Raw genomic sequence first — 12531 nt, forward strand, 5'->3', positions numbered from 1 at the left:
CTTGAAGTTGCGTTTACATCCTGGTGCTACCTGTGCTCTGTTCTCTCTTCTCTCCGATCCTTAATATTTCTCTTTAAACCAGTTTATTTCCTTTTTCTATATTTTAATGACTCATTTTCCTTTCCATAACCACACGTCTCTCACATTTTTCTTTCTCTTTATCAAGCCCATATCTTTCTGCCCTAATTTATAGGACTGTGTGAAATGGCACCATTCCATTTTGACTTGCATTTTGATGGAACAGCATTTCATTTTGAATTTCATTTTGACTTGAAGCTGCTGTTCAATTTTGTTTCGCCAAAAGAGTTTCGCTGTTTTGATGTTTCACCCATAGTCTATCATGGGGAAGCTTGAAACAGCCTATAACTTTGTCATTTCTGGCCTGATTTGGATGAAACTTGCAGGAATAGTAGCCTGCCAAGTTTCAAGGAGATAGGTGCAGGAGTTTCAGGGAAACTGCACAAAGTCTTGAAAGCAAAAAACTCATGTCACATGTATGTGTTAAGCTACAGTGGGGTCAAAACTGCAAGCATGCTAGCCCCTTCTGAGGCCACAAAGCCTGCCAAGTTTCAAGGAGAGAGGTACAGAGGTTTGGGGGGAAACTGCACCTCAAGCTGCAGACAAGCAAAACTCGTGACATGGGTGACACTGTGTGTGTTAAGGCGCAGCAGGGTGAAAACTGCAGGTGTGCTAGCCCCTGATAAGGCCACAAAGCCTGCCAAGTTTCAAGGAAATATGTGTTGGGGCTTCTGGGTTCTGGGGCCCTGCACCTTTGGCTGCTGATAGGCAAAACTCGTGACATTGGGTACTTGTGGGACTGTGTGTTTCTTGGGGCATAGAGGGGTGAAAACTGCAGGCCTACTAGCCCCTGCTGTGGCCACAAAGCCTGCCAGCTCTCAAGGAGATAGATGCAGGGGGAGTCTGGGTTCTGGGGCCCTGCACCCATCTCCTTGAGAGCTGGCAGGCTTTGTGGCCACAGCAGGGGCTAGTAGGCCTGCAGTTTTCACCCCCCTGTGCCCCAAGACACACACAGTCCCACAAGCATCCAATGTCATAAGTTTTACCTGTCAGCAGCTAGAGGTGCAGAGCCCCAGAACCCAGACTCCCCCTGCACCTCTAGCTGCTGACAGGCAAAACTCGTGACATGGGTGCGTGACAGTGTGTGTGTGTGTTAAGGTGCACCCTTACTCAACTGACACCAAGGCAGAAAGCAGGGCAGTTCAAACAATGCTGCCTTCTTTGCAGAGTTTCCATCCCTCCCCCTGAGCACTGGGATTGAAAGGGATCTCAGGAAAGAATGAAAGTCACTGGCCAGCTACACAGTCAATAATGAGAGCACTGCTTCTCCCTGCTTCCCCCCTCTTCCCCCTCCCTCTCCTTACTTTACTTTCTGTTTCCCTGTAGGCAAGCCCAGCTTGAGCTTCAAAACTCGAAATGTTTTGAAATTTTCAAAACGTTTTGACATGCCTTGTTTCTTTTCAAGGCTGTTTCAAAGTTCTCTGTTTCATTTTGATGTTGCTGTTTCAAGCTCGAAACGAGTCGAAACAGCATTGAAATGAAACTGCCAGAGAAATTTCACACAGCCCTATTAATTTATCTCTCCCTCACATTTTCCCTGCACCATCTCCTTCCTTTTATTCTTGTCCCATGCCAACATCCTCTCTCTTTCCCCATTGTCAATAACATTTCCTCCCAATTTTTCTTTTCATTCTCTATCTTTCCTTCCCCCTGTATTCTTTCTGTTTCCCCTTCCCTGCTTGTCCCTGCCCCATTATTTGCCCTTTTATCCCCATTTAAGCAGAAGGTATCTTCCATTCTCTCCCATTTAGGGGTAAAGCACAGAAGACAACTTTCTAGCAGAATTAAATGTCATCACGTCTCTCCATACCTTGCCTTATCGGTGGCTGCCCTTTATACCACTTTCTGCCACCAGATCCAACCACCACCTATTTGACTCATCAGGTGAACATGGTTCTCGTTACTATCTGTTGACCTCTTTTGTAACTGGTACCAGGTTCTGAAACCTCCTCAGATTTCAGATATTAAAGACATGCACAAATGTTTAAGAACTTCTCAGGACAGTTGATGGAAAACTTTTTCTACCTAAAACATCCTGCTTATTCCAGTATGGTGAGCATGAAGCCTCTCCTTATACATGAATGCCCATTCCACGCATAAGGCTTACAAATGTTGACCTATGCTTTAAAGAATTTTCATCACAATATGCACTGTTCCCTGATATGCTCACTGTCTTCCTTTGTCTACCAACTTAGGCAGGGAAGTCCCTTAATAGTGGGACCATGCCTTCCTTTATATCTTGTCAAATGCCAAGTATACTATGGTGCTTAACAAATAAAAAATAAGTATTATTAATGGTTCGAAGATGAGAAGTGCAGCTCCATGAAGAAAATACTAAAGGTCAATGAATCATCGCTTTGCTGCTTGCAGGTAGACAGGGACTAGGAATAGTTTCAGGTGTCTGGCACTATTTTATGACAGTTTTCTTTAGACTTTATTAGACTCTAGCACACCACATTTTAATTTAATGTTACATCTACCTTTGACGTTCCTTAGGATTTCATACCAACTTAGTCTACTCACCGTTCACAAGACTGTAATGAATATTGTTAGGCTTTCCTCTGTCACCGTCAAGAGCAATAACAGTTAGTACCTCAGAGCCCTAGGGAAGAATGGGGAATTACAGTCTATGTAGTGAGATCAAAGAATACTGAAATTTCTACTGCATATTAATAAAATCCACTTCAGCCAGCCCCCCTGCTCTCCCCAACAGGGTGATAGATGCTCTTGCTGTGGTTGCATTAGGAATATGGCAGGGACTCATACTTCTTAGCTTGAAAATCACAGCTTGACTTTGGGCAGGCCATTTGCTTGGTACAGCTACAACTCTTTGGAGGGCCCAGGATTAGGTTTCAGGACCAGGCACTCGGCTTTTGTGCCCCTTTCCTCCATTCTTCTTCCTGTAAATCTCCCAGTTGCTTATTCATGTGCTGTAGTGCAGGTGCTGATTCTTTCAGTGAGTTGTGATAGGAAGCAAAAATCAGTGTCAGTACCTATATACACTTTCCATTCAGCAATGCAGGTTGACATCACAGCTGCTCATGATTCGAAGTCTGATATTTTGAGCAGGATAAATCTTCCAAGGGAAATGTGAAGCTTGGCTAGCAGTTAAGTTTAGAAGTTCTGTCTCCTGGGAGAGACAGGACTGAGATACTTCTGGATTACTGAACCTTTGCTTAGGACAGCTCTTTATCAAGGTGGAATGCTGTGCGGCTCATGGCCTTAGGTAGGTGGCCAGCCTAAGTAGCTGGCTAAGGCCAAATCAGACTCTGGTTTGACTGAGCAGTGCCTACAGATTTCCTAATTATTAACTTGAACAGAGGGTGGCCTGTACTTGGGAAATCAGCTGCTGCTACTGTTTGATGCAAAGTCTAGTTGACGCTTTTTTCCTATTGTTTATAATGGTTGAATCTAGCAAAGTTGCACTGTGTTCTGTTTCTTTCCTCCTCCTCTTCCCCCCCCCCCAGATGTGAACATTCATTTTGCAGCACTGTCAGCAAAGAGATTCGTTATCTAATACCTACCCTGATCAGCTTAATGTCAGCATAATGTAAGACAGGCACAACCTTTGTTGATATGTGGAATATGAAGTTGGTCCAAAGTGAAATATTGGCCCACAACAGTCCCAGTGTTGCTCCTGATGATATACTGTGTTATTTGCCCAACTAACAGCTACCCATCTACTCTACCTTGTGCAGCTTTCTATAACCAATGAGAATAAATAATGAGAATACTGATCTGCTCCCCTGTGGGGTTTCTGATGAGCAGAGAGCTGCCCACATGAGCATTTCAGTGGCAATACTGACTCCATTAGCCTGAAATAGAGATTAAACCCTCTGTGAGGGTTTTAAGGTATCATTCCTTTTACTTTATGTGGGAAAACAAACCATGGAAGTGGCCAGAAAGAACCTGGAAAACAATAAGAAGAGATAGGCTCAAACCACAACATTTGGATACAGGATACTTAAGCAGGGTTTAGGAGTATTCAACTGGAAGGTTTTAGTTTGGCTTATTGCAAACTAGAGCCATTTGCAAAATTCAGATGTGAACTAAAATTTCCATTATGCCATACTATCCAAAAGCCTAGGAGAACTTTAATTTAAGATTCTGGCCCATTTCCACATCTAATTTTAATCCGAAGAAGCTACCTCTGTTTCTTCTGTCCTCTTCTCATACAGACATACCGTTCATATAATGGGACTAACTTCCAGTTCTTATAACTCCTTGATCACAGCCTGATTTATGAAGTCTTTTCTCCACTTTTACTGATACTAAATGAGGTGAAGGAGCCTAGCATGTTGCAGAATAAGACCTCTACATTGATCCTGCAAATATCACGCAGCTCATGTAAACAGCAAAACATACAGTTCAGTAACTTTTAAAAATTTCCATGTTTTGGAATTGCAATGTGTTTTTTTGCCTTTTAGTTTGCCAAGAAACAGACAGTTTCTAGAAGGTTACTTCATCATTTTTGTTCTTTCCAATTAAATTGAGATAGAGTAGAAACAAATTAGGGCGTCATATGGCAACATTCCTTGTAAGTACTCTGAAATCTCATAAGTGTAAAATCCTGATGAAAATTCGTTGTTGTCTTTAAAAGCTTTATGGGCTTTCCTTTTTCCTAACAAGCATCACCCTGGGCTACATTATTCCAAATTTGTTACTATTAATAATGTTTATTCACAGACATAGTTCTACTGCATCCAGGAGAATAATCCAGAATACAAGTGTTCAGCAAAATATGCAAAGCTCTTATAATCTAACCCCTTTGAAAATGCCAGTCAATATTTTTGTATGGGGAACACTGAGAGAATGTTAATTACTTGCAGAGAACAAGTGGGAATGTTTTCATGATGACCACTACTTATTTCAAATAAGGACAGCTTTCTGTCAGAGCAACAGCATTGTCAGAACATACAATATATATGCTGGCAAACACCAACCTCAAAAAGTCATTTAATTTACCAAACTGATGAACAGGATATTCATACATGAAACGTGAATAAATGTCTACAGAAAGTGTCAATATTATTCTGTGGGCTGAAGGCAGACTTTACAAAAAAAGCTTGTGGAGGAAACCCAGAAGTTGATTGAGTACATGGCTGATCACCTCCTGGTTGTCGCCCTGACAGCGTATCCTTGACAGTCTGGTAGCTTTAGAGCTGTGACAGTCGCATAGCCCCTGTCTCCTTTGTCACCATTTATCAGAGAAGTTCCCACAATATTAGATGTCAGAGATACTACCTTCATAGTGACTCCAGGGAAGGTTGTACTTGGGACCTTATGGCATAATGGGCAATAGGGTAGCAGAATCATAGAGTCTTCCCTAGCTAATATTTGTAGATATTAGGGTCAGAAGGGACATCAGCAGATCATCTAGTCTCACCCCCTGCCCCTGGCAGGAAAGAGCACTGGGGTCAGATGACCCCAGCTAGGTGCTTGTCCAGTCTTCTCTTGAAGACATCCAAGATAGGGGAGAACACCATCTCTCTTGGAAGCCCATTCCAGATTCTGGCAACCCTTACCATAAAGAAGTTCTTCCTGATGTCTAACCCAAATCTGGTCTCTGTCAGTTTGTGGCCATTACTTCTAGTTACTCCAAGGGGTGCCCTGGTAAACAGAGCATCTCCTATCCCTTGCTGTTCCCCCCTCATGAAGTTGTAGATGGCCACAAGATTACCTCAGACTTCTCTTGCAGAGGCTGAAGAGATTCAGGTCCCTCAATCTCTCCTTGTAGGGCCTTACCTGGAGGCCCCTAACCATATGAGTGGCCCTCCTCTGAACTCTCTCAAGGTTATCCACATCCCTCTTGAAGTGTGGCACCCAAAACTGGACACACTACTCCAGCTGTGGCCTTCCCAGTGCCGCACAGAGGGGAAGTATCACCTCCCTGGTGATATTCTACAGAGCTAGCTGATAGCTCACTGACATGTGAGCTAGTAAGTAAAGGCCAAATAAAGGCTGGTAAGTAAAGGCCAAGACCAAATATTTCTGTTTATTGATATGCCCAGAGTCTTCTGTATCACTTGTGCTGAGTGGTCAGGTGAATGGGGTAGCTCATTTGAGTTCTCTTACAGCAGCTCTTTGAATCCCAGTAATGGATAGTTCTACTCACTGTGAGATCAAAGGGCAAAAATACCTTTCATTTTGGAGAGTGGTGATTGAACATAAAGTTAGCAGGAGACTTGATTGGACATCAAGTTAACAGCAGAAACTTCTTCTCCTGCTAAATGCAAATAACTATAACGTCATTGGGATAACGGAGACCTGGTGGGACTCCACCCATGACTGGACCATGGGTATAGATGGCTATACCCTGTACAGGAGGGATTGAGTGGACAAAAGGGGCGGGGGCATAGCTATGCCAAGGAAAGCTACGTGTCCCTGCAAGCCAACATTGGCACCCATGGTGGATGACTTAAGACCCTTTGGGTTAAAATCTGTGGGGAACACAGCACAGGGGATACTATGGTGGGGGTCTACTACAGACCCCCTACCCAGAGTCAAGACCTTGACCAGGAGTTCACCAGGGAATTGGCTGAGGTCACACAATCCCAGTGTATGGTTGTCATGGGAGACTTTAACTACCTAGGCATCTCGTGGGAGGAGTGCTTGGCCAAATCTGAGTGGTCGCAAAGCTTTCTCTCATGTGTGGACCTCTGTCTGACGCAGGAAGTCTACAGGCTGACAAGAGGTAAAGCGCTGCTTGACCTTATACTGGCAACCGGGGATGACCCAATCAGTGACCTAACGATCGAAGGGAAGCTGGGTGACAGTGACCATGAGCTGATCACCTTCACCATCTGCTGTAAAGCTGGCAAGTCAGTCAGTAATACAGAAGTCCTCGACTTCAGGAAAGCTGACTTTGACAAGCTAGGGAGGCTTGTCAGAGAGGCCCTAAAAGGCCACAACCCAATGGTGAGGGTAGTTCAGGATAAGTGGTTGCTCCTCAAGGGAGCAATCCTGGATGCGCAAGCAAAGTCCATCCCGTCTCAGCGGAAAGGCAGCAAAAGCGCACATCAGCGCCCTTGGCTCTCCAGGGAACTGGCAGACCTCCTGCATCTTAAAAGGAAGACCTGCAAAGGATGGAGGACTGGAACTGCCACAAAGGAGGAATACTCTGCTCTGGTCCGGACCTGCAGAGAGCAAATCAGGAAAGCCAAGGCTGAGATGGAATTCCAGCTAGCTACAAATATCAAGGAAAATAAAAAGTCCTTTTTTAGATAGGTGGGGAGATGGAGGAAAAGCAAGGGTGACATTGGACCCCTGCTAAATCAGATGGGGCAACTGACAACTGACGCCCAGGAAAAAGCAAATTTGCTAAATGGGCATTTTGCGTCAGTTTTTCACCAGTCTTATGGGATGGTCCTGCCCACTATGGTTCAGGGAGGCCTGGGTGAGGGAGATTTCTTGCCCTCCATCGAAGCTGACCTTGTCAAGGAACACCTTGAGAGGCTGGATACCTTCAAGTCAGCCGGCCCTGATGGGTTACACCCAAGGGTACTCAGGGAGCTGGTGAGCATCATAGCTCATCCCCTGGCACGAATCTTTGAGAGCTCTTGGCACTCTGGTGAAGTGCCAGATGATTGGAAGAGGGCCAATGTCATGCCTATCTTCAAGAAAGGGAGGAAAGTAGATCCAGCAAACTACAGGCCCATCAGCCTGACCTCTATCCTGGGGAAGGTCTTGGAAAAGATTATCAAAGAGGCCATGCTTAACAGACTAGCTGAAGAAAATATCCTGAGAGATACTCAGCATGGATGGGTTTGTTGTGGGAAGGTCTTGTCTGACCAATCTCATTTCCTTTTATGACCAGGTGATATATCACGTGGACAAGGGGGAAGAGATCAATGTTGTATATCTTGACTTTAAAAAAGCCTTTTATCTGTTATCCCACGATCACCTCTTGGCTAAACTGGCTAACTGTGGCCTCAACCTCACCATGATTCACTGGATGGGGAATTGGCTCCATGGTAGGACCCAGAGGGTGGTGATCGATGGGAGCCAATCGTCTTGGTGCGCTGTGACCAGTGGGGTCCCTCAAGGCTCTGTCCTAGGGCCTATACTATTTAACCATCTTCATCAATGATGTGAACATTGGTGTCAGAAGCGGACTGGCCAAGTTTGTTGACGACACCAAACTCTGGGGTAAAGCATCCACACCTGAGGACAGGAGGGTGATCCAGGAGGATCTTGACAGGCTTATGAAATGGGCGGATGAGAATCTGATGGTGTTCAACACTGGCAAATGCAAGGTTCTCCACCTTGGGAGGAAAAACCTGCAGCATGCTTATAGGCTTAGCAGTGCTACGCTGGTTAGCACTACAGATGAAAGGGACTTGGGGGTCATGATTGACCACAAGATGAACATGAGCCTTCAATGTGATGCTGCAGCTAGTAAAGCGAGCAAAACTCTGGCTTGCATCCATAGATGCTTCTCGAGCAAATCCCAGGACGTCATTCTCCCGTTGTACTCAGCCTTGGTGAGGCCGCAGCTGGAGTACTGTGTCCAGTTTTGGGCTCCACAATTCAAAAAGGATGTGGAGAAACTTGAGAGGGTGCAGAGGAGAGCCACACGCATGATCATAGGGCAGGAAAACAGACCTTATGATGAGAGGCTGAGAGTTATGGGGCTCTTCAGCCTGGAAAAGGGGTGATCTGGTGGCCACCTATAAATTTATCAGGGGTGCTCATCAGAATCTGGGGAAACGTCTGTTCACCAGAGCGCCCCAAGGGATGACAAGATCAAACAGTCACAGACTCCACCATGACTGATTCAGGCTGGACATAAGAAAGAACTTTTTCACTGTCCGAGCCCCCAAGTTTTGGAATAGACTGCCACCGGAGGTGGTTCAAGCACCCACTTTGAATGCCTTCAAGACACCGTTGGATGGTTATCTTGCTGGGATCCTATGATCCCTGCTGACTTCCTGCCCCTGGGGCAGGGGGCTGGACTCGATGATTCTCCGGGGTCCCTTCGAGTCCAAATGTCCATGAAGTCTATGAAAGAAGTACTAGCTTGAGATTTACCATAGTCTTTTCTGTTAAGGCTCAAGTCAGAAATTTGGATCTGGGTCTTTAGTAATGTAAAGTTAGTGCCATAAACTACTATCTAAACTTAACCCAATGCTTTAATAGTGAATGTGTTTATTTCTTGGTTCTCCAAAAGGTGAAAGATAGTGATACTCACGGCCAGGGTATCCTCATAGACATATCCATAGTAGGGAGTCCCAATGAACATGGGAGGGGTATCTTGAACATCTTCCACATTGATAGTAACTGTAGTTGTTGCTGAAAACACCTTGTTGTTTCCTCGGAGCTTCCCACCACCATCCTGAAAGAAAACACATTGTAAAAATCACAGTGTTGAAATTTGCCTGAGACCCCTTGATTGTAGACTTATCAGTTTACAATACCACACACGTCTCTGATTAGCCTTCACTGTTCATTCCTAAGGCTATTATAAGCTATTATATCTCTATCAACAAATAGAAGAACAGATGCATGAGAATCAGAAGCAAGGATTGCGGGCAGGAGGGTGTGTGTGTGTTTATTTCATATGTCCTTAGCAAGAAAATGGTAATTTTTCAGGTCAATACTATGTGGAAACAGAGAAATGATATTAGAACCAATCAGCTAATGCCAACTGTTACAATAAACTCTGCTCTGTTTTGTTTCTGCTATTTTCAGCTTGTTTTGTTCCCTTTCTGATTAGAGGGACAGCCTGACTCTCTCTGGAGTCATTTTAACATTAAGAAATGGTTAGGTCACTACAAAGAATCATATCATTTTGTATTTGATATCCTGTGTATCAACACCACCTAGGGCAGAAAATTCCAGGGCTTTCAGAAAAAGGGAGAGTTAGAAAAAGAAGCAAAAATTGGCCAAGAGGATGTATAGCTTTTTATTCTAAACATAGATCTAACATAATAGAAAGAATACACCACTTCAAGTAGCATTGCTAGGGAAGGCTCAAACAGAGCATGTGATCAAAGTCTCCTAGGAATTCTCTTCTGATATAATCAGAAGTGTAGGAGAGCACAAAGCCAGCAGCTCTTAAATGGCTACAATGTATAAATGATCTTTGTGGATTGTGGTACCATTAGCTCTGTGTTCCTGACATACAAGAGCCAATTAGAGAGAGGACTCAAGCTTTTAACTTCTACTGCCTCCAAGCTCTGGCTACAAATAAATAATTTTGCTGGAAATTAAAGAAGTGGGTACATTTTAGCATCTTCATTGTAACAAGGAAAACTGGGAAAGTAAGTTTCTGAAGAACAGAAGTGTCACTTCCATCCTGTGCTAAGATAGTTGAATTTCAACACTTATATGTTGCTTCATGCCTTAATAGTGGTAGACAATGCCCACAGGCAACACTCAGCTGATTGTTGCACATTGGCCAGAACGAGGGTAGGCCAGGAACCACATTCATCTGGGTCTAATTCGCACCGAAGAGGGCGGTGTGGAATGCTGGCTCTAGACTTTTGCAGCATTCTAAATACAGCTTTGCATAGTTGCAGCCCTTCCTCTTCTCAGTATCTTCTCTCAGGAAAGAGCTTGATACCTTTGCAACAACGGTAACAAAATGAGTCCTTGATTTTTCATAGTCCAGGGTAACCCCTCTTTTGATGCGAAGAACACCACTGTGCCGGTCAATTGTAAATTTATTAGTATGGATGTTCTGGAAGAAAAAAAAAGGTAGTGAAAGATTTGAGGCATAGAAACAAGATTGCTGTTGGGACTTAAATTTTACTTTATCTGCTCAAGGGAAAGACTAGAATAATGATAGGGTTGGGAGGGAAATATATCATAATTTAGTTAATGAATTTCACTTCTATGTGTTTATGAACAATTCATGAACATACTACAATTTTCTCATTATTTAAAATAAGTCACAAATGTAACTTAGACATTTCCTGACCTTTTAGTGTTTCATTTTGCAACCTTAATATTCTGTTAGTTTACTTCATTCAATAGAATTACCATAGATTTTTTTAACAGAAAAAAAAAGATGGGGAAAAATGCACAAAAAATTTTGTGCCCCTTTTCAGGACTTAGTTCAGAACTCTACCAGACTTTCAAAAGCAACTAGGGATTTTTTGGATGTCCAAATTGAGGCATTTAAATGGGTTCTGATTTTCATAAACTGTTGAGTGCTCTGAAAGTGTCTGAAAATCAGAACCCTTTAAGGTGTCTCACATTGGGCACCCAAATCGTCTTGGTGTATTTGCATGGACACTACTACTGGAACAGTTCAAAAGAGGGATCATCAACCTTTTAGGAGCTGTGTGCCAAATGAATGCAACTTAGTCCAAATGTGGGCCACCACTTGGGATCTGGCTGCTGCTGCTATTTCCCCCACTGCCTAGTGCCACCACTGAAATGCTGTCAATACACTTTTTTCCCCAAATATCAACCACACCAATGCTTCCTCCACCACTGAACTGCTACCAATGTCCTAGTTTTGTGGACTGGATAACATTGCTCAGTAGGCTGATTTGGCCTTCAGGCCATAGGTTACTGACCCCTGGTCTAACACATACCCTGTAAAAAAGCTATAGAAAAGAGAGACCCTGTTCCACAAAACTTAGGAGCAATTAGACATGGAGTCAAAAGTTCTTGTGGAGTCATTCTTCTGACCAGTGTACATTTCAAGTAGAATTTTTGCTACATGGACTAGGCAGCCACGCATGCATGTATGTCAGAGCCTTTCCTCAGCAGCACAATTTATGAGCTTAATGAAAACATGATTGCAAAAATCAATTGCACTTGTGCAACTCAAAAACACCATGGCATTTCATTATAATAAGAATATATGCATGCCAAACTTCAACTTTTGATTTCAATTTGATGTGACTGCATGCAGGATTAAGGTAATACCAATGTTGTATAATGGGAAAGTACATATTTTTCATCCCCCTACTATTAAAAATAAAATGACTAAACCAATTTTACTCAAACCTTAGACATTTTCTTGAGGCACAATCCAAATCTGGACATTTCTGCCACAAAGGTGAAAGTTTAAGTTATTAACAAGCAATTCCAAACACATGCCTACATGAAATTTTAATAATAATCACCTTGGTCATACCTGCTATCAAATATTAGTTCTGCCTGTAAAAACTATCAAGTTATGATAACAGTGCTCTGTATACAATGTATCTGTTCAATGGGTGATTATGTATGATATTAATGCAACTTATTGACTGTTGTTTGCTTGTTGATAAGGAGAAAATACAGGTCACTTGTCACAAAAGTGGGAAACATTGGCAAAGTACAGGACAAAAAATGATAATAGAAATAAAATTAAGACTGATTTTCTGCAGGATAAGTGGGTTTTTATGTACTGACTTAATCTGCATGACTTGCAGGAACTGCAGAGAAAATCTGTAAGTGAAACTGGATTTAAAACGATTCCCTTTGCAATAAGATCAATGTTTGTATAGGGTTTCT

General features: G+C 43.1%; 1 protein-coding gene across 4 annotated transcripts in view; it reads right to left on the reverse strand.

The window, feature by feature from the left end:
• The window catches only part of CDHR1 (cadherin related family member 1), a 118681-nt gene that overhangs the window by 63354 nt on the left and 42796 nt on the right, over positions 1–12531 (reverse strand). For 3 of the 4 annotated variants that reach the window (XM_019502291.1, XM_019502288.1, XM_019502290.1), the window contains exons 7-9: positions 10643–10759; positions 9269–9412; positions 2602–2680 (exon numbers count right to left, since the gene is read on the reverse strand). In XM_019502291.1, coding sequence (XP_019357836.1) covers positions 2602–2680; positions 9269–9412; positions 10643–10759 — 340 coding nt within the window. The remainder of the gene's footprint in view (positions 1–2601; positions 2681–9268; positions 9413–10642; positions 10760–12531) is intronic. The other variant, XM_019502289.1, reaches the window with a different exon arrangement.

The sequence above is a fragment of the Gavialis gangeticus genome, unplaced genomic scaffold (genome assembly GCF_001723915.1).
Source record: "Gavialis gangeticus isolate Ggan-Ray unplaced genomic scaffold, GavGan_comp1, whole genome shotgun sequence".
NCBI lineage: Eukaryota > Metazoa > Chordata > Crocodylia > Gavialidae > Gavialis > Gavialis gangeticus.